Below are 23,287 nucleotides of genomic sequence, written 5' to 3'. Positions count from 1 at the left end.
TTTCTGTCAGTAAAATAATATAATAATAATATATTATTATTATTTTATTGACACAAAACCACAGCATGTCACAGCAAACAAGATATCATTATTATCATTATTATTATCATAAATAATAGTAATAATCATAGAATCATAGAATCAAAGAGTTGGAAGAGACCTCATGGGCCATCCAGTCCAACCCCCTGCCAAGAAGCAGGAATATTGCATTCAAATCACCCCTGACAGATGGCCATCCAGCCTCTGTTTAAAAGCTTCCAAAGAAGGGGCCTCCACCACACTCCGGGGCAGAGAGTTCCACTGCTGAACGGCTCTCACAGTCAGGAAGTTCTTCCTCATGTTCAGATGGAATCTCCTTTCTTGTAGTTTGAAGCCATTGTTCCTAGTCTCCAGGGAAGCAGAAAACAAGCTTGCTCCCTCTTCCCTGTGGCTTCCTCTCACATATTTATACATGGCTATCATGTCTCCTCTCAGCCTTCTCTTCTTCAGGCTAAACATGCCCAGCTCCTTAAGCCGCTCCTCATAGGGCTTGTTCTCCAGACCCTTGATCATTTGAGTCGCCCTCCTCTGGACACATTCCCGCTTGTCAATATCTCTCTTGAATTGTGGTGCCCAGAATTGGACACAATATTCCAGTGTGGTCTAACCAAGGCAGAATAGAGGGGGAGCATTACTTCCCTGGACCTCCTATTGATGCAGGCCAAAATCCCATTGGTTTTTTTGCCGCCAAATCACATTGTTGGCTCATGTTTAACTTGTCCAAGATCTTTTTCACATGTACTGCTCTCTAGCGAGGCATCCCCCATTCTGTATCTTTGCATTTCGTTTTTTCTGCCAAAGTGGAGTATCTTGCATTTGTCACTGTTGAACTTCATTTTGTTAGTTTTGGCCCATCTCTCTAATCTGTCAAGATCGTTTTGAATTCTGCTCCTGTCCTCTGGAAATGTCAGGAGAGAATGCCTCTAGAACATGGCCATATAGCCCGAAAAAACCTACAACAACCCATTGATGATCATGCTTTCTAACCCTTCGTCTAAGTCAATAATAAAGATCCTGAACAGGACCGGGCCCAGGACGGAACCCTGCTGATGGCACTCCACTTGTCACTTCTTTCCAGGATGAAGAGGAAGCATTGGGGAGAATCACCCTCTGGGTTCGTCCATTTAACCAATTACAGATCCACCTCACCGTAGTTTTGCCTAGCCCACATTGGACTAGTTTCCTTGCCAGAAGTTCATGGGGGACCTTGTCGAAGGCCTTACTGAAATCCAGGTACTCCACATCCACGACATTCCCCGCATCTACCCGGCTTGTAACTCTATCGAAAAAAGAGATCAGATTAGTCTGGCATGACTTGTTTTTGATAAATCCATGTTGACTATTAGCAATGACCGCATTTGTTTCTAAGTGTTTGCAGACCCCTTCCTTAACAATCTTTTCCAGAATCTTGCCTGGTATCGACGTGAGGCTGACCGGACGGTAATTGTTTGGTTCATCCTTTTTTCCCTTCTTGAAGATTGGGACCACATTGGCCCTCCTCCAATCTGCTGGAACTTCTCCCGTTCTCCAAGAACTCTCAAAGATGGTTGCCAATGGTTCCGAAATGACTTCCGCTAGTTCCTTCAGTACTCTTGGGTGTAGTAATAATAATAATAATGTCCCCATGGGGAGAAATATGGGATAAAAATAACGATTAGGCCTTATATGGTCTGGGGCCGGCATACCTGAAGGCTCGCTTATCCCCCTACCAACCCCAGAGATTACTTCGGTCCGAAGACCAAAATTTGTTTGAAGTCCCCAACATCCGGACTTATCATCTGTCCTTCTCGATCGTGGCCCCTTATTTATGGAAGGCCTTGCCAGTTGAAACCTGATCTATCCGAGACCTACTTGCTTTTTGGAAAGCCTGTAAAACCTTTCTCTTCTGACAAGCTTTCGATGGGTGAATAACTCAGGACTATATCTGTTCTTGTTTTTATTGTATTTTAAAGTTAACTGTATTGTTTTAATCTACTGCTGTAAACCGCTCCGAGCCAAATTGGGAGTAGCGGTATTCAAGTCAAATAAATAAATAATTATTATTATTATTATTATTGCCTTATGGCAGTGTTTCTCAACCTGGGGGTCAGGACCCCTGTTGAGGTCATAAGGGCTTTTCAGAGGGGTCACCAAAGACGTATAAGTAAACATATATTTCTGATGGTCATAGGAAACGGTTTGGCAGAGAAGGCTGGAGATCTCTCTGCCTGTCCATCTCTTCTTTTTTTGGAAACAGACGATGACTCCTCCCACCTACATCCAGAGAGCCCTGTGGACTCAAACAATGATGGATCTGGACCAAACTTGGCACAAATACTCAATATGCCCAAATGTGAACACTGGTGGAGTTTAGGGAAAATAAACCTATACATTGGGAGTTGTAGTTGCTGGGATTTATAGTTCACCTACAATCAAAGAGCATTCGGAACCCCACCAATGATAGAATTGGGCCAAACTTCCCACACAGAACCCCCATGCATTGAAGGGACTTGCTGGTACGAACCTCCCTTCAGCCTCACATGCTCTCCCTCACCCATGCATGTGTACTACACTGCCGTGCTCTCCCCTCCCCACTTGGAGTCTCAGAAACAACCTTCCCCTTGGCTGAGAGGCCGGCCAGTCACAGCAGAGGAGGTTTTGGTGGGAGATGCGTTCCACACTGGGCATGCATACTCAGCAGCAGAGTAGCATAGCGCAAGGGCAGATGTCTTCACTGTGTCTGGTTGTGATCCCCAGTCAGCTTTCGTATGATATTGTTTCTAGCATCCATTTTTTGCTTGATATTCAGGCAGTGCTTCTTGTAGGTAAGAGCACGGTCCAGAGTGATTCCCAGGTATTTGGGTGCGCTGCTGTGCTCCAGTGGGATTCCTTCCCAGGTAATCCTCAGAGCTCGGGATGCTTCTCTGTTCTTGAGATGAAAGGCACATGTCTGTGTTTTGGAATAGGGATCAGCTGGTTTTCCCTGTAGTAGGCGGTAAGGGCACCTAGTCCTTCGGAGAGCTTCTGTTCAACCATCTCAAAGCTCCCTGCTTGAGCGGTGATGGCACGATCATCAGCACAAATGAAGCTCTCTGTCCCTTCTGGCAGTGGTTGGTCATTTGTGTAGATGTTGAACATGGATGGAGCAAGCACGCTCCCCTGAGGCAGGCCGTTCTTCTGTTTCCGCCATCTGCTTCTCTGGCCCTGGAACTCAACAAAAAAGCTCCCGTTTTGTAGCAGGTTTCCTATGAGGTGGATTAGGTGGTATTATGATATTATACATTTTTCTCAGGAGGAGGCGGTGGTTTACAGTGTCATAAGCCGCTGACAGGTCTATGAAGACAACTCCTGTGATCTGCTGCCTTTCAAAGCCATCTTCTATGTTCTGAGTCAGGTTCAGCACTTGCGATGTGCAACAATATTTTCGAATGATGCATGCAGATCCAAGTAAGGTGGCCTTTTACAGTTGACAGATCCTGATTTTGCCCATGTGTATTGTTTCCAAATGCCAGCTGAGATCTTTTGGCACGGCACCCAGTGTGCCGATTATAACTCGGACCACCGGTACTGGTTTATGCCAGAGACTTTGCAGTTTGATATTAAGGTCCTGCTAACGGCAGGTTTATTTCTGTTTTCATCAATTCAACTATTACCTGGTAAGGTGACATCAATAATCTAAACTTTTTTTCTTTTCCACAATCGTGATGTCTGGTGTATTATGTTCCAAAACTTTGTCAGTCTGGATTTGAAAGTCTCACAATATTTTTGCGTGTTCATTTTCCACGACCTTTGCGGGTTTATGCTCCCACCAGTTCTTGACTACTGGCAGGTGGTAATTGTGACATAAGTTCCAATAAATCATTTGAGCCACAGAGTTGTACATTTGTTTGTAGTCTATCTGTGCGATTTTCTTGCAATCCTCCTCCTCCTCCTTATATAATACTAGCTGTGCCCTGCCACGCGTTGCTGTGGCCTATAGTAAGAATTTTCGAAGTAGTGGTATAATCTGGACTATTATGAAAGAGAGGTACCTACCTACCTATTCCTTCCCCCTTTTTTCTTCCCCTTCCCCTTTCTTCCTTCCCTACCTCTTTCTTTCATTCCTTCTTTTGCTCTTTGGTTTCATCCTTCCTTCTCTCTTTCCTTCCTTCCCTCCCCCTTTCTCTGCTTTGTCCTTTGTCTCCTTTTTTCCCTCCCTGTTTCCTTCCTTCTTTCAGTTTTTATTTCCTTTTCTCCTTCCTTCTTTACCTCTTTTGCTGAATTTCCCTCCATTTTTCTTTCCTTTTTCTTTCTCTTCTTCCTTCCTTTGGTACCTCTTTCTTTCCTTCCTTCTCTCCTTCCTTCCCTCCTTCCTTCTTTCCCTCTCTCCTCTCTTTCATTCCTTCCCCTTTTCCCTCCCTCCTTTCTTCTCTCCTTCCTTCCTGTCTGTTCTCCCCCAATACCATGATAGAGTCCCTTCCAACTCTATTCTATGAGTCTATTTAATATAGTAATATATAGTAGTAACATTATATTATATAGTAGTATATATAACAATAATATATATAATATAATATTTATTTATTTATTTATTTATAGCTTTTTATATTCCGCCCTTCTCACCCCGCAGGGGACTCAGGGCGGATTACAGTGTACACATATATGGCAAACATTCAATGCCAATTTTTGACATACAAACATATACGGACATGCACAGAGGCTATTTAACTTTTTTTTTCTGGCCACCAGGGGAGCTGTCGCTTTCCTCGTCCACCTGCGACGCTGATGAAGCACTTCCGCATTTCCCGCATGCTTCCCCGCTGGAATGCTTTGCTGGAGTCTTCTTTATGGTCTCATAAATCAGTTAATTTAGCCTCCCCACACTTTAAGGTGGTACCTTATTTTCCTACTTGACAGATGCAACTGCCTTTCGGGTTGCAAAAGTCGACAACAGGCTACACACATTTGGTTGGAAACCCACTCCAACCCGGGCTGGCTTCGAACTCATGGCCTTTTGGTCAGAGTGATCTTAATGCAGCTGACACTCAGCCAGCTGCGCTACAATCCCGGTGCTATATTACTATCCAACATCCATCCATATATGTGTGTGTGCGTGTGTCTACACTGCCATATAATCCAGTCCTAAGTAGATAATCTGGATTTAACATGGCAGTGTGGAAGGGTTGACTTTGGGTGCATCTACACTGTAGATTTAATAAAGGAGGATGAAACTGGTGAGGGGAGGAGGAAAAAAAGGAAAGAATTGAGGGAGGGAGGGAGGGAAGGAGAAGGAAGGGAAGTAGAGAAAGGGAGGGAGGGAAGGAGGGGGTTGGACCGGATGGCCTTTAGGGTTCCCTTCCAACTGGTTGTAAGGGTTTTAATTGTGTCTTTCTTTACTGCCAAATGAGGTTGGGATGGATGGTCCTTGAGGCTCCTTTCCAAGCTCCTTTCCAAGCTCACAACGTCTGTTATAGAATTCCAATACGCTGATGATAACGTAGTCTGTGCTCATTCAGAGGAAGACCTACAAGCGACTCTAAAGACCTTTGCAGAAGCATATGAGAAGCTTGGCCTCTCACAGAACATCGAGAAAAGCAAAGTGCTCTTCCAGCAGGCACCAGCCAATCCCTCTCCAATGCCAGAAATATTATTATTATTATTATTATTAACTTTATTTGTATCCCGCTAGCATCTCCCGAAGGACTCGATGCGGCTTACAAAGGCCAAGACATTCAATAAAACAATAACATAGCAATACACACAACTCATAAGCAAACCAAAACAATTAAAGCAATATACCTTAATGGTGTAACATTAGAATATGTGGACCATTTCCGCTCCCTTAGCAGCCACCTCTCCACAAAAGTCAACATTGACACTGAAATATAACATCACCTGAGCTCTGTGAGTGCAGCTTTTTTCCGAATGAAGCAGAGAGTGTTTGAGAACTGGGACATCCATAGGGATACCAAGGTGCTTGTTTATAAAGCCATTCCCCTCCCAACCCTGTTCTATGCCTGCAAAACGTGGACTGTCTACAGATGTCATACTCAACTCCTGCAACAATTCCATCAGCATTGCCTCAAAAAAATTCCTGCAAATCACTTGGGAAGACAGGCAGACAAATGTCAGCATGCTGGAAGAAGAAGCAAAGACCACCAGCATTGAAGCGATGCTCCTCCGCCATCAACTCCGCTGGACTGAAGGCCACGTTCGAATGCCTAATGATCACAGTCTCCTAAAGCAGTGACTGTACTCTCAACTCAAGAATGGGAAACATAACGTTGGTGGACAAGAAAATAGATTTAAAGATGGGAGGAAACTCAACCTTAAAAACTGCGGGAAAGACACCAAGAGAGAACTGGGAAGCCCTGGCCCATGAGCGCTCCAACTGGAGGTCAGCTGTGACCAGCAGTGCTGCAGAATACGAAGAGGCACAAATGGAGGGTGAAAGAAAGAAACGTGCCAAGGGGAAGGCGCGTCAAGCCAACCCCAACCGGGACCGCCTTCCACCTGGAAACTGATCTTCTCACTGTGGGAGAACATGGGGATCTATGGACCCACTGCCAGGACACAGCACTTGGAGGATCATCATCCTCAAGCTACCAGGGATTGCCGAAGTAAGTAAATACATGAATATGGTCTGATTGTATTTTATTGTCCTCATTTGAGGCTGAGAAAGTTGACCTACCTAAAAGGCCAGCAGGGATTCGAGCAAAAATGCCATTGGACAAGTAAAACAAACTCAATTATTTCAATGCTTTTAATGAATATTTCACACAATACACAGCAATGCCATTATTTACATACTGGGCGTGTGTAAATCCAGACCTGTCCAGTAGGTGGCAAACAAGCCATTGCAACTAATCCTGCATTCAAACCCCAATACTTTTTTAAAAGGCAGATCTATTTACAAGGAGATGCTGTACAAGTGGGTTAAAGCCCTGAGCTGCTGAGCTTGTTGATCGAAAGGTCGCAGGTTTGATTCCAGGGAGCGGCGTGAGCTTCCGCTGTCAGCCCTAGCTTCTGCCAACCTAGCAGTTCGAAAACATGCAAATGTGAGTAGATCAATAGGTATCGCTCCGGCGGGAAGGTAACGGCGCTCCATGCAGTCATGCCGGCCACATGACCTTGGAGGTGTCTACGGACAACGCTGGCTCTTCAGCTTAGAAATGGAGATGAGCACCACACCCCAGAGTCAGACATGACTGGACTTAATGTCAGGGGCCTACCTTTACCTATATACATATACATATACATACACACACACACAGAGAGATATATAAATACACACATTTATAAATATTGTAATTGCTTTGGATACACTGTACAATATGGTACATGCTGAAGAGAAATGGGTTGGGATGGAAGGAAGGTGTATATATATATATATATACACACACACACATATGGATGGCATGGGCCAACTTCGGCCCTCTGCCAAAATTTGTTCATGCCCTCTCTCTCTCTCATTCTCTCTCTCTCTCTCTATATATATATAAATTTTCAGTGATTGGTTGGGGTGGGTGGGTGCTAAAATATTGTTTGCTTAAACTTGAACATTACCTAGGGCCGGCTCTGGAGAAGATGGATTAGCTATATCTGTATCTATGGCTAGATGGCCATCTGTTGGGAGGGATCAGATTGTGCCTTCTTGCTTGACATGAATAGGATGGCCTTTTGGAGGGGGGTCCCTTCTGACTCATAGAGATGATGGATAGCTATATCCGTATATGGCTGGATGGCCATCTGTCAGGAGGGATCCTCTGTACTACCTTCTGACTCCCACCTGCCTCTCTCCATTAATGCCTATCGCAGTGGAGGGGCTGGGGGGGTGCCCTCAGCGGCACCCGCAACTGGCGGCCACCATGTCGGGGAACTGCTTTAGGACGACATTGTCACGGTCGCCTCCGTCGAAGTAGAGGAGGTTGATGGGGAGGAGGGCGTCCGGGACGCAGCAGGGGGCGGGGGGCGCACGAGGGCCGGGGGGACGCAGGGCACGGGCAATAGAGCGCAGGACGGCATGGTTGGAGGGGCGCAGGCCAGCCCCCAGCGGGAAGGGGCAACCCCCCCGGCACTGGTAGGCCCCCACCCCTCGTGGGGAGATCACCCACCCTCCCCAGCCCAGATCCTCCACCTCCACCACCAGTGGGAGCCGGCGGCATGGGCCCGGCGCAGGGGGAGAGTCCGACTCCTCCTCTGCCCACACTGACACTTCTGCCGAGCGGGACCCCCGGATGCGGTTCAGGGACGGAGCTGGAAGGGGCCACGCCACATCTGTGGAGAGAGAGAGAGAGAGAGAGAGAGAGAATGCGGTCAGCACACTCTGCACAGGCTCAGAGACACGGATGGGATTGCACAGTCCAAGGCTTCCCTGGCACCAGAGACATGCAATATGTATATGCACTCTGCACAGGCTCAGAGGCACGACTGGGATAGAATAATAGAAGGCTTTCCTGGCATCGGGATCATATAATATGTAAAGGCACTCTAAACATGCTCCAAGGGAGGGAATAGCCATGCACTAAATGGGTCCATGCACTCTGGATATGCTCAGAGGCATTGCAGGAAGGGAATAGCCATGCACTAAATGGGTCAATGCAGTCTGGGCATGATGAGAGGCATGGCTAGAGGGAATAGCCATGCACTAAATGGGTCCTTGCACTCTGGATATACTCAGAGGCATTGCAGGGAGGGAATAGCCGTGCACTAAATGGGTCAATGCACTCTGGATATGCTCAGAGGCATTGCTGGGAGGGAATAGCCATGCACTAAATGGGTCAATGCAATCTGGGCATGATTAAAGGCATGGCTAGAAGGGAACAGTCATGCACTGAATGGGTCCTTGCACTCTGGATATGCTCAGAGGCATTGCTGGGAGGGAATAGCCATGCACTAAATGGGTCAATGCACTCTGGACATGATGGGAGGTATGGCTAGAAAGGAATAGTCATGCACTGAATGGGTCCTTGCACTCTGGATATGCTCAGAGGCATTGCAGGGCTGGAATAGCCATGCACTAAATGGGTCAATGCAGTCTGGGCATGATGAGAAGTATGGCTAGAAGGGAACAGTCATGCACTGAATGGGTCCTTTCACTCTGGATATGCTCAGAGGCATTGCAGAGAGGGAACAGCCATGCACTAAATGGGTCAATGCACTCTGGGCATGATTAAAGGTATGGCTAGAAGGGAACAGTCATGCACTGAATGGGTCCTTGCACTCTGGATATGCTCAGAGGCATTGTAGAGAGGGAATAGCCATGCACTAAATGGGTCCATGCACTCTGGACATGCTCAGAGGTATGGCTAGAAGGGAACAGTCATGCACTGAATGGGTCCTTGCACTCTGGATATGCTCAGAGGCATTGCAGGGAGGGAATAGCCATGCACTAAATGGGTCAATGCACTCTGGATATGCTCAGAGGCATTGAAGGGAGGGAATAGCCATGCACTAAATGGGTCAATGCAATCTGGGCATGATTAAAGGCATGGCTAGAAGGGAACAGTCATGCACTGAATGGGTCCTTGCACTCTGGATATGCTCAGAGGCATTGCTGGGAGGGAATAGCCATGCACTAAATGGGTCAATGCACTCTGGACATGATGGGAGGTATGGCTAGAAAGGAATAGTCATGCACTGAATGGGTCCTTGCACTCTGGATATGCTCAGAGGCATTGCAGGGCTGGAATAGCCATGCACTAAATGGGTCAATGCAGTCTGGGCATGATGAGAAGTATGGCTAGAAGGGAACAGTCATGCACTGAATGGGTCCTTTCACTCTGGATATGCTCAGAGGCATTGCAGAGAGGGAACAGCCATGCACTAAATGGGTCAATGCACTCTGGGCATGATTAAAGGTATGGCTAGAAGGGAACAGTCATGCACTGAATGGGTCCTTGCACTCTGGATATGCTCAGAGGCATTGTAGAGAGGGAATAGCCATGCACTAAATGGGTCCATGCACTCTGGACATGCTCAGAGGTATGGCTAGAAGGGAACAGTCATGCACTGAATGGGTCCTTGCACTCTGGATATGCTCAGAGGCATTGCAGGGAGGGAATAGCCATGCACTAAATGGGTCAATGCACTCTGGATATGCTCAGAGGCATTGAAGGGAGGGAATAGCCATGCACTAAATGGGTCAATGCAATCTGGGCATGATTAAAGGCATGGCTAGAAGGGAACAGTCATGCACTGAATGGGTCCTTGCACTCTGGATATGCTCAGAGGCATTGCTGGGAGGGAATAGCCATGCACTAAATGGGTCAATGCACTCTGGACATGATGGGAGGTATGGCTAGAAAGGAATAGTCATGCACTGAATGGGTCCTTGCACTCTGGATATGCTCAGAGGCATTGCAGGGCTGGAATAGCCATGCACTAAATGGGTCAATGCAGTCTGGGCATGATGAGAAGTATGGCTAGAAGGGAACAGTCATGCACTGAATGGGTCCTTTCACTCTGGATATGCTCAGAGGCATTGCAGAGAGGGAACAGCCATGCACTAAATGGGTCAATGCACTCTGGGCATGATTAAAGGTATGGCTAGAAGGGAACAGTCATGCACTGAATGGGTCCTTGCACTCTGGATATGCTCAGAGGCATTGTAGAGAGGGAATAGCCATGCACTAAATGGGTCCATGCACTCTGGACATGCTCAGAGGTATGGCTAGAAGGGAACAGTCATGCACTGAATGGGTCCTTGCACTCTGGATATGCTCAGAGGCATTGCAGGGAGGGAATAGCCATGCACTAAATGGGTCCATGCACTCTGGATATGCTCAGAGTCATGGCTAGAAGGGAATAGTCATGCACTGAATGGGTCAATACACTCTGGACATGCTCAGAGGCATTGCAGGGCTGGAATAGCCATGCACTAAATGGGTCAATGCACTCTGGACATGCTCAGAGGCATGGCTAGAAGGGAATACTCATGCACTGAATGGGTCCTTGCGCTCTGGATATGCTCAGAGGCATTGCTGGGAGGGAATAGCCATGCACTAAATGGGTCAATGCAGTCTGGGCATGATGAGAGGCATGGCTAGAGGGAATAGCCATGCACTAAATGGGTCCTTGCACTCTGGATATACTCAGAGGCATTGCAGGGAGGGAATAGCCGTGCACTAAATGGGTCAATGCAATCTGGGCATGATTAAAGGCATGGCTAGAAGGGAACAGTCATGCACTGAATGGGTCCTTGCACTCTGGATATGCTCAGAGGCATTGCTGGGAGGGAATAGCCATGCACTAAATGGGTCAATGCAATCTGGGCATGATTAAAGGCATGGCTAGAAGGGAACAGTCATGCACTGAATGGGTCCTTGCACTCTGGATATGCTCAGAGGCATTGCTGGGAGGGAATAGCCATGCACTAAATGGGTCAATGCACTCTGGACATGATGGGAGGTATGGCTAGAAAGGAATAGTCATGCACTGAATGGGTCCTTGCACTCTGGATATGCTCAGAGGCATTGCAGGGCTGGAATAGCCATGCACTAAATGGGTCAATGCAGTCTGGGCATGATGAGAAGTATGGCTAGAAGGGAACAGTCATGCACTGAATGGGTCCTTTCACTCTGGATATGCTCAGAGGCATTGCAGAGAGGGAACAGCCATGCACTAAATGGGTCAATGCACTCTGGGCATGATTAAAGGTATGGCTAGAAGGGAACAGTCATGCACTGAATGGGTCCTTGCACTCTGGATATGCTCAGAGGCATTGTAGAGAGGGAATAGCCATGCACTAAATGGGTCCATGCACTCTGGACATGCTCAGAGGTATGGCTAGAAGGGAACAGTCATGCACTGAATGGGTCCTTTCACTCTGGATATGCTCAGAGGCATTGCAGAGAGGGAACAGCCATGCACTAAATGGGTCAATGCACTCTGGGCATGATTAAAGGTATGGCTAGAAGGGAACAGTCATGCACTGAATGGGTCCTTGCACTCTGGATATGCTCAGAGGCATTGTAGAGAGGGAATAGCCATGCACTAAATGGGTCCATGCACTCTGGACATGCTCAGAGGTATGGCTAGAAGGGAACAGTCATGCACTGAATGGGTCCTTGCACTCTGGATATGCTCAGAGGCATTGCAGGGAGGGAATAGCCATGCACTAAATGGGTCCATGCACTCTGGATATGCTCAGAGTCATGGCTAGAAGGGAATAGTCATGCACTGAATGGGTCAATACACTCTGGACATGCTCAGAGGCATTGCAGGGCTGGAATAGCCATGCACTAAATGGGTCAATGCACTCTGGACATGCTCAGAGGCATGGCTAGAAGGGAATACTCATGCACTGAATGGGTCCTTGCGCTCTGGATATGCTCAGAGGCATTGCTGGGAGGGAATAGCCATGCACTAAATGGGTCAATGCAGTCTGGGCATGATGAGAGGCATGGCTAGAAGGGAACAGTCATGCACTGAATGGGTCCTTGCACTCTGGATATGCTCAGAGGCATTGCAGGGAGGGAATAGCCATGCACTAAATGGGTCAATGCACTCTGGATATGCTCAGAGGCATTGAAGGGAGGGAATAGCCATGCACTAAATGGGTCAATGCAATCTGGGCATGATTAAAGGCATGGCTAGAAGGGAACAGTCATGCACTGAATGGGTCCTTGCACTCTGGATATGCTCAGAGGCATTGCTGGGAGGGAATAGCCATGCACTAAATGGGTCAATGCACTCTGGACATGATGGGAGGTATGGCTAGAAAGGAATAGTCATGCACTGAATGGGTCCTTGCACTCTGGATATGCTCAGAGGCATTGCAGGGCTGGAATAGCCATGCACTAAATGGGTCAATGCAGTCTGGGCATGATGAGAAGTATGGCTAGAAGGGAACAGTCATGCACTGAATGGGTCCTTTCACTCTGGATATGCTCAGAGGCATTGCAGAGAGGGAACAGCCATGCACTAAATGGGTCAATGCACTCTGGGCATGATTAAAGGTATGGCTAGAAGGGAACAGTCATGCACTGAATGGGTCCTTGCACTCTGGATATGCTCAGAGGCATTGTAGAGAGGGAATAGCCATGCACTAAATGGGTCCATGCACTCTGGACATGCTCAGAGGTATGGCTAGAAGGGAACAGTCATGCACTGAATGGGTCCTTGCACTCTGGATATGCTCAGAGGCATTGCAGGGAGGGAATAGCCATGCACTAAATGGGTCCATGCACTCTGGATATGCTCAGAGTCATGGCTAGAAGGGAATAGTCATGCACTGAATGGGTCAATACACTCTGGACATGCTCAGAGGCATTGCAGGGCTGGAATAGCCATGCACTAAATGGGTCAATGCACTCTGGACATGCTCAGAGGCATGGCTAGAAGGGAATACTCATGCACTGAATGGGTCCTTGCGCTCTGGATATGCTCAGAGGCATTGCTGGGAGGGAATAGCCATGCACTAAATGGGTCAATGCAGTCTGGGCATGATGAGAGGCATGGCTAGAGGGAATAGCCATGCACTAAATGGGTCCTTGCACTCTGGATATACTCAGAGGCATTGCAGGGAGGGAATAGCCGTGCACTAAATGGGTCAATGCAATCTGGGCATGATTAAAGGCATGGCTAGAAGGGAACAGTCATGCACTGAATGGGTCCTTGCACTCTGGATATGCTCAGAGGCATTGCTGGGAGGGAATAGCCATGCACTAAATGGGTCAATGCAATCTGGGCATGATTAAAGGCATGGCTAGAAGGGAACAGTCATGCACTGAATGGGTCCTTGCACTCTGGATATGCTCAGAGGCATTGCTGGGAGGGAATAGCCATGCACTAAATGGGTCAATGCACTCTGGACATGATGGGAGGTATGGCTAGAAAGGAATAGTCATGCACTGAATGGGTCCTTGCACTCTGGATATGCTCAGAGGCATTGCAGGGAGGGAATAGCCATGCACTAAATGGGTCAATGCACTCTGGACATGATGGGAGGTATGGCTAGAAAGGAATAGTCATGCACTGAATGGGTCCTTGCACTCTGGATATGCTCAGAGGCATTGCAGGGAGGGAATAGCCATGCACTAAATGGGTCAATGCACTTTGGGCATGATTAAAGGCATGGCTAGAAGGGAACAGTCATGCACTGAATGGGTCCTTGCACTCTGGATATGCTCAGAGGCATTGCAGGGAGGGAATAGCCATGCACTAAATGGGTCAATGCACTTTGGGCATGATTAAAGGCATGGCTAGAAGGGAACAGTCATGCACTGAATGGGTCCTTGCACTCTGGATATGCTCAGAGGCATTGCTGGGAGGGAATAGCCATGCACTAAATGGGTCAATGCACTCTGGACATGATGGGAGGTATGGCTAGAAAGGAATAGTCATGCACTGAATGGGTCCTTGCACTCTGGATATGCTCAGAGGCATTGCAGGGCTGGAATAGCCATGCACTAAATGGGTCAATGCAGTCTGGGCATGATGAGAAGTATGGCTAGAAGGGAACAGTCATGCACTGAATGGGTCCTTTCACTCTGGATATGCTCAGAGGCATTGCAGAGAGGGAACAGCCATGCACTAAATGGGTCAATGCACTCTGGGCATGATTAAAGGTATGGCTAGAAGGGAACAGTCATGCACTGAATGGGTCCTTGCACTCTGGATATGCTCAGAGGCATTGTAGAGAGGGAATAGCCATGCACTAAATGGGTCCATGCACTCTGGACATGCTCAGAGGTATGGCTAGAAGGGAACAGTCATGCACTGAATGGGTCCTTGCACTCTGGATATGCTCAGAGGCATTGCAGGGAGGGAATAGCCATGCACTAAATGGGTCCATGCACTCTGGATATGCTCAGAGTCATGGCTAGAAGGGAATAGTCATGCACTGAATGGGTCAATACACTCTGGACATGCTCAGAGGCATTGCAGGGCTGGAATAGCCATGCACTAAATGGGTCAATGCACTCTGGACATGCTCAGAGGCATGGCTAGAAGGGAATACTCATGCACTGAATGGGTCCTTGCGCTCTGGATATGCTCAGAGGCATTGCTGGGAGGGAATAGCCGTGCACTAAATGGGTCAATGCAATCTGGGCATGATTAAAGGCATGGCTAGAAGGGAACAGTCATGCACTGAATGGGTCCTTGCACTCTGGATATGCTCAGAGGCATTGCTGGGAGGGAATAGCCATGCACTAAATGGGTCAATGCAATCTGGGCATGATTAAAGGCATGGCTAGAAGGGAACAGTCATGCACTGAATGGGTCCTTGCACTCTGGATATGCTCAGAGGCATTGCTGGGAGGGAATAGCCATGCACTAAATGGGTCAATGCACTCTGGACATGATGGGAGGTATGGCTAGAAAGGAATAGTCATGCACTGAATGGGTCCTTGCACTCTGGATATGCTCAGAGGCATTGCAGGGAGGGAATAGCCATGCACTAAATGGGTCAATGCACTCTGGACATGATGGGAGGTATGGCTAGAAAGGAATAGTCATGCACTGAATGGGTCCTTGCACTCTGGATATGCTCAGAGGCATTGCAGGGAGGGAATAGCCATGCACTAAATGGGTCAATGCACTTTGGGCATGATTAAAGGCATGGCTAGAAGGGAACAGTCATGCACTGAATGGGTCCTTGCACTCTGGATATGCTCAGAGGCATTGCAGGGAGGGAATAGCCATGCACTAAATGGGTCAATGCACTCTGGACATGATGGGAGGTATGGCTAGAAAGGAATAGTCATGCACTGAATGGGTCCTTGCACTCTGGATATGCTGAGAGGCATTGCAGGGAGGGAATAGCCATGCACTAAATGGGTCAATGCACTTTGGGCATGATTAAAGGCATGGCTAGAAGGGAACAGTCATGCACTGAATGGGTCCTTGCACTCTGGATATGCTCAGAGGCATTGCTGGGAGGGAATAGCCATGCACTAAATGGGTCAATGCACTCTGGACATGATGGGAGGTATGGCTAGAAAGGAATAGTCATGCACTGAATGGGTCCTTGCACTCTGGATATGCTCAGAGGCATTGCAGGGCTGGAATAGCCATGCACTAAATGGGTCAATGCAGTCTGGGCATGATGAGAAGTATGGCTAGAAGGGAACAGTCATGCACTGAATGGGTCCTTTCACTCTGGATATGCTCAGAGGCATTGCAGAGAGGGAACAGCCATGCACTAAATGGGTCAATGCACTCTGGGCATGATTAAAGGTATGGCTAGAAGGGAACAGTCATGCACTGAATGGGTCCTTGCACTCTGGATATGCTCAGAGGCATTGTAGAGAGGGAATAGCCATGCACTAAATGGGTCCATGCACTCTGGACATGCTCAGAGGTATGGCTAGAAGGGAACAGTCATGCACTGAATGGGTCCTTGCACTCTGGATATGCTCAGAGGCATTGCAGGGAGGGAATAGCCATGCACTAAATGGGTCCATGCACTCTGGATATGCTCAGAGTCATGGCTAGAAGGGAATAGTCATGCACTGAATGGGTCAATACACTCTGGACATGCTCAGAGGCATTGCAGGGCTGGAATAGCCATGCACTAAATGGGTCAATGCACTCTGGACATGCTCAGAGGCATGGCTAGAAGGGAATACTCATGCACTGAATGGGTCCTTGCGCTCTGGATATGCTCAGAGGCATTGCTGGGAGGGAATAGCCATGCACTAAATGGGTCAATGCAGTCTGGGCATGATGAGAGGCATGGCTAGAGGGAATAGCCATGCACTAAATGGGTCCTTGCACTCTGGATATGCTCAGAGGCATTGCAGGGAGGGAATAGCCATGCACTAAATGGGTCAATGCACTTTGGGCATGATTAAAGGCATGGCTAGAAGGGAACAGTCATGCACTGAATGGGTCCTTGCACTCTGGATATGCTCAGAGGCATTGCTGGGAGGGAATAGCCATGCACTAAATGGGTCAATGCACTCTGGACATGATGGGAGGTATGGCTAGAAAGGAATAGTCATGCACTGAATGGGTCCTTGCACTCTGGATATGCTCAGAGGCATTGCAGGGAGGGAATAGCCATGCACTAAATGGGTCAATGCACTCTGGACATGATGGGAGGTATGGCTAGAAAGGAATAGTCATGCACTGAATGGGTCCTTGCACTCTGGATATGCTCAGAGGCATTGCAGGGAGGGAATAGCCATGCACTAAATGGGTCAATGCACTTTGGGCATGATTAAAGGCATGGCTAGAAGGGAACAGTCATGCACTGAATGGGTCCTTGCACTCTGGATATGCTCAGAGGCATTGCTGGGAGGGAATAGCCATGCACTAAATGGGTCAATGCACTCTGGACATGATGGGAGGTATGGCTAGAAAGGAATAGTCATGCACTGAATGGGTCCTTGCACTCTGGATATGCTCAGAGGCATTGCAGGGAGGGAATAGCCATGCACTAAATGGGTCAATGCACTTTGGGCATGATTAAAGGCATGGCTAGAAGGGAATAGTCATGCACTGAATAGGTCCTTGCGCTCTGGATATGCTCAGAGGCATTGCAGGGAGGGAATAGCCATGCACTAAATGCGTCAATGCACTTTGGGCATGATTAAAGGCATGGCTAGAAGGGAATAGTCATGCACTGAATGGGTCCTTGCGCTCTGGATATGCTCAGAGGCATTGCAGGGAGGGAATAGCCATGCACTAAATGGGTCAATGCACTTTGGGCATGATTAAAGGCATGGCTAGAAGGGAATAGTCATGCACTAAATGGGTCCTTGCACTCTGGATATGCTCAGAGGCATGGCTAGAAGGGAATACTCATGCACTGAATGGGTCCTTGCGCTCTGGATATGCTCAGAGGCATTGCAGGGAGGGAATAGCCATGCACTAAATGCGTCAATGCACTTTGGGCATGATTAAAGGCATGGCTAGAAGGGAATAGTCATGCACTGAATGGGTCCTTGCACTCTGGATATGCTCAGAGGCATGGCTAGAAGGGAATAGTCATGCACTAAATGGGTCCTTGCGCTCTGGATATGCTCAGAGGCATTGCAGGGAGGGAATAGCCATGCACTAAATGGGTCGATGCACTTTGGGCATGATTAAAGGCATGGCTAGAAGGGAATAGTCATGCACTGAATGGGTCCTTGCGCTCTGGATATGCTCAGAGGCATTGCAGGGAGGGAATAGCCATGCACTAAATGGGTCAATGCACTTTGGGCATGATTAAAGGCATGGCTAGAAGGGAATAGTCATGCACTAAATGGGTCCTTGCACTCTGGATATGCTCAGAGGCATGGCTAGAAGGGAATAGTCATGCACTGAATGGGTCCTTGCGCTCTGGATATGCTCAGAGGCATTGCAGGGAGGGAATAGCCATGCACTAAATGCGTCAATGCACTTTGGGCGTGATTAAAGGCATGGCTAGAAGGGAATAGTCATGCACTAAATGGGTCCTTGCACTCTGGATATGCTCAGAGGCATGGCTAGAAGGGAATAGTCATGCACTAAATGGGTCCTTGCGCTCTGGATATGCTCAGAGGCATTGCAGGGAGGGAATAGCCATGCACTAAATGGGTCAATGCACTCTGGGCATGATGAGAGGCATGGCTAGAGGGAATAGTCATGCACTGAATGGGTCCTTGCACTCTGGATATGCTCAGAGGCATTGCTGGGAGGGAATAGCCATGCACTAAATGGGTCCTTGCGCTCTGGATATGCTCAGAGGCATTGCAGGGAGGGAATAGCCATGCACTAAATGCGTCAATGCACTTTGGGCGTGATTAAAGGCATGGCTAGAAGGGAATAGTCATGCACTAAATGGGTCCTTGCACTCTGGATATGCTCAGAGGCATGGCTAGAAGGGAATAGTCATGCACTAAATGGGTCCTTGCACTCTGGATATGCTCAGAGGCATTGCAGGGAGGGAATAGCCATGCACTAAATGGGTCAATGCACTTTGGGCATGATTAAAGGCATGGCTAGAAGGGAACAGTCATGCACTGAATGGGTCCTTGCACTCTGGATATGCTCAGAGGCATTGCTGGGAGGGAATAGCCATGCACTAAATGGGTCAATGCACTCTGGACATGATGGGAGGTATGGCTAGAAAGGAATAGTCATGCACTGAATGGGTCCTTGCACTCTGGATATGCTCAGAGGCATTGCAGGGAGGGAATAGCCATGCACTAAATGGGTCAATGCACTTTGGGCATGATTAAAGGCATGGCTAGAAGGGAATAGTCATGCACTGAATAGGTCCTTGCGCTCTGGATATGCTCAGAGGCATTGCAGGGAGGGAATAGCCATGCACTAAATGCGTCAATGCACTTTGGGCATGATTAAAGGCATGGCTAGAAGGGAATAGTCATGCACTGAATGGGTCCTTGCGCTCTGGATATGCTCAGAGGCATTGCAGGGAGGGAATAGCCATGCACTAAATGGGTCAATGCACTTTGGGCATGATTAAAGGCATGGCTAGAAGGGAATAGTCATGCACTAAATGGGTCCTTGCACTCTGGATATGCTCAGAGGCATGGCTAGAAGGGAATAGTCATGCACTGAATGGGTCCTTGCGCTCTGGATATGCTCAGAGGCATTGCAGGGAGGGAATAGCCATGCACTAAATGCGTCAATGCACTTTGGGCATGATTAAAGGCATGGCTAGAAGGGAATAGTCATGCACTGAATGGGTCCTTGCACTCTGGATATGCTCAGAGGCATGGCTAGAAGGGAATAGTCATGCACTAAATGGGTCCTTGCGCTCTGGATATGCTCAGAGGCATGGCAGGGAGGGAATAGCCATGCACTAAATGGGTCGATGCACTTTGGGCATGATTAAAGGCATGGCTAGAAGGGAATAGTCATGCACTGAATGGGTCCTTGCACTCTGGATATGCTCAGAGGCATTGCAGGGAGGGAATAGCCATGCACTAAATGCGTCAATGCACTTTGGGCATGATTAAAGGCATGGCTAGAAGGGAATAGTCATGCACTGAATGGGTCCTTGCGCTCTGGATATGCTCAGAGGCATTGCAGGGAGGGAATAGCCATGCACTAAATGGGTCAATGCACTTTGGGCATGATTAAAGGCATGGCTAGAAGGGAATAGTCATGCACTGAATGGGTCCTTGCACTCTGGATATGCTCAGAGGCATGGCTAGAAGGGAATAGTCATGCACTGAATGGGTCCTTGCGCTCTGGATATGCTCAGAGGCATTGCAGGGAGGGAATAGCCATGCACTAAATGCGTCAATGCACTTTGGGCATGATTAAAGGCATGGCTAGAAGGGAATAGTCATGCACTGAATGGGTCCTTGCACTCTGGATATGCTCAGAGGCATGGCTAGAAGGGAATAGTCATGCACTAAATGGGTCCTTGCGCTCTGGATATGCTCAGAGGCATGGCAGGGAGGGAATAGCCATGCACTAAATGGGTCGATGCACTTTGGGCATGATTAAAGGCATGGCTAGAAGGGAATAGTCATGCACTGAATGGGTCCTTGCGCTCTGGATATGCTCAGAGGCATTGCAGGGAGGGAATAGCCATGCACTAAATGGGTCAATGCACTTTGGGCATGATTAAAGGCATGGCTAGAAGGGAATAGTCATGCACTAAATGGGTCCTTGCACTCTGGATATGCTCAGAGGCATGGCTAGAAGGGAATAGTCATGCACTGAATGGGTCCTTGCGCTCTGGATATGCTCAGAGGCATTGCAGGGAGGGAATAGCCATGCACTAAATGCGTCAATGCACTTTGGGCGTGATTAAAGGCATGGCTAGAAGGGAATAGTCATGCACTAAATGGGTCCTTGCACTCTGGATATGCTCAGAGGCATGGCTAGAAGGGAATAGTCATGCACTAAATGGGTCCTTGCGCTCTGGATATGCTCAGAGGCATTGCAGGGAGGGAATAGCCATGCACTAAATGGGTCAATGCACTCTGGGCATGATGAGAGGCATGGCTAGAGGGAATAGTCATGCACTGAATGGGTCCTTGCACTCTGGATATGCTCAGAGGCATTGCAGGGAGGGAATAGCCATGCACTAAATGCGTCAATGCACTTTGGGCATGATTAAAGGCATGGCTAGAAGGGAATAGTCATGCACTGAATGGGTCCTTGCGCTCTGGATATGCTCAGAGGCATTGCAGGGAGGGAATAGCCATGCACTAAATGGGTCAATGCACTTTGGGCATGATTAAAGGCATGGCTAGAAGGGAATAGTCATGCACTGAATGGGTCCTTGCACTCTGGATATGCTCAGAGGCATGGCTAGAAGGGAATAGTCATGCACTGAATGGGTCCTTGCGCTCTGGATATGCTCAGAGGCATTGCAGGGAGGGAATAGCCATGCACTAAATGCGTCAATGCACTTTGGGCATGATTAAAGGCATGGCTAGAAGGGAATAGTCATGCACTGAATGGGTCCTTGCGCTCTGGATATGCTCAGAGGCATTGCAGGGAGGGAATAGCCATGCACTAAATGGGTCAATACAATCTGGACATGCTCAGAGGCATGGCTAGAAGGGAACAGTCATGCACTGAATAGGTCCTTGCACTCTGGATATGCTCAGAGGCATTGCAGAGAGGGAATAGCCATGCACTAAATGGGTCAATGCACTTTGGACATGCTCAGAAGCATTGCAGGGCTGGAATAGCCGTGCACTAAATGGGTCCTTGCACTCTGGATATGCTCAGAGGCATTGCAGGGAGGGAATAGCCATGCAATAAATGGGTCAATGCACTCTGGGCATGATGAGAGGCATGGCTAGAGGGAATAGTCATGCACTGAATGGGTCCTTGTACTCTGGATATGCTCAGAGGCATTGCAGAGAGGGAATAGCCATGCACTAAATGGGTCAATGCACTTTGGACATGCTCAGAAGCATTGCAGGGAGGGAATAGCCATGCACTAAATGGGTCAATGCACTTTGGGCATGATTAAAGGCATGGCTAGAAGGGAATAGTCATGCACTGAATGGGTCCTTGCGCTCTGGATATGCTCAGAGGCATTGCAGGGAGGGAATAGCCATGCACTAAATGGGTCAATGCACTTTGGACATGCTCAGAAGCATTGCAGGGCTGGAATAGCCGTGCACTAAATGGGTCCTTGCACTCTGGATATGCTCAGAGGCATTGCAGGGAGGGAATAGCCATGCACTGAATGGGTCCTTGCGCTCTGGATATGCTCAGAGGCATTGCAAGGAGGGAATAGCCATGCACTAAATGGGTCAATGCACTCTGGGCATGATGAGAGGCATGGCTAGAAGGGAATAGTCATGCACTAAATGGGTCCTTGCACTCTGGATATGCTCAGAGGCATAGCAGGGAGGGAATAGCCATGCACTAAATGGGTCAATACAATCTGGACATGCTCAGAGGCATGGGTAGAAGGGAACAGTCATGCACTGAATGGGTCCTTGCACTCTGGATATGCTCAGAGGCATTGCAGGGCTGGAATACCCATGCACTAATTGGGTCAATGCACTCTGGACATGCTCAGAGGCATGGCTAGAAGGGAATAGTCATGCACTAAATGGGTCCTTGCACTCTGGATATGCTCAGAGGCATTGCAGGGAAGGAATAGCCATGCACTAAATGGGTCAATACAATCTGGACATGCTCAGAGGCATGGCTAGAAGGGAACAGTCATGCACTGAATGGGTCCTTGCACTCTGGATATGTTCAGAGGCATAGCAGGGAGGGAATAGCCATGCACTAAATGGGTCAATACAATCTGGACATGCTCAGAGGCATGGCTAGAAGGAAATAATCATGCACTGAATGGGTCCTTGCGCTCTGGATATGCTCCGAGGCATTGCAGGGAGGGAAGAGTCTGGATATTAATACATGAAATGGACATGCTCAGAAGATTACTGGAATAAATAGGACCGCACAGTTATATCTGGAATGGGTTAATGTGCTCTGGACATGCTCAGAGGCATTGCAGGGCCTGGATTGCCATATACGGAATGGCTCAATGTGCTCTGGGCATGCTCAGAGGATTGCTGGAATACAGTAGTCATATATGGAATGGATCAATGGACTCTGGCCATGCTCAGAGGTTGGGCTGGAAGGGAACAGTCCTGCACTGAATGGGCCTGACCCCTTGACCCCTATGCTGACCACTCACCCCTGGAGACCCTGCTGGGGAGCGGGGCGGCGGGGCTGTCGTCCTGGGCGAAGAGGACCAGCATGGGCTTCCTGCTGGAGTGGTGGTCTCGCCCGGAAGCAAAACGGACGGTGGGGTCAAGGCCAAGATCAGAGCCAAGGTCTGGCAGCCCGTCCACCGTCACCACCAGGCCCAGGCCGTTGTCCTCCTCCGACACCAAGTCATGCACCTACGAGACAAAGA

At 48.5% G+C, this 23,287-nt stretch overlaps 1 protein-coding gene across 1 annotated transcript in view; it reads right to left on the bottom strand.

The window, feature by feature from the left end:
- Positions 1-7,263: 7,263 nt before the first annotated feature.
- LOC132780268 (bone morphogenetic protein 2-like) overlaps positions 7,264-23,287 on the bottom strand; it is a 22,681-nt gene continuing 6,657 nt past the window's right edge. Inside the window, exons 4-5 of the mRNA XM_060783879.2 lie at positions 23,066-23,273; positions 7,264-8,274 (exon numbers count right to left, since the gene is read on the bottom strand). Of these exons, the coding sequence (XP_060639862.2) occupies positions 7,838-8,274; positions 23,066-23,273 (645 nt within the window). The 3' untranslated portion in view covers positions 7,264-7,837. The remainder of the gene's footprint in view (positions 8,275-23,065; positions 23,274-23,287) is intronic.

Source organism: Anolis sagrei, chromosome X, assembly GCF_037176765.1.
Source record: "Anolis sagrei isolate rAnoSag1 chromosome X, rAnoSag1.mat, whole genome shotgun sequence".
Classification (NCBI taxonomy): domain Eukaryota; kingdom Metazoa; phylum Chordata; class Lepidosauria; order Squamata; family Dactyloidae; genus Anolis; species Anolis sagrei.
This window is presented reverse-complemented; position numbering and strand designations above follow the sequence as displayed.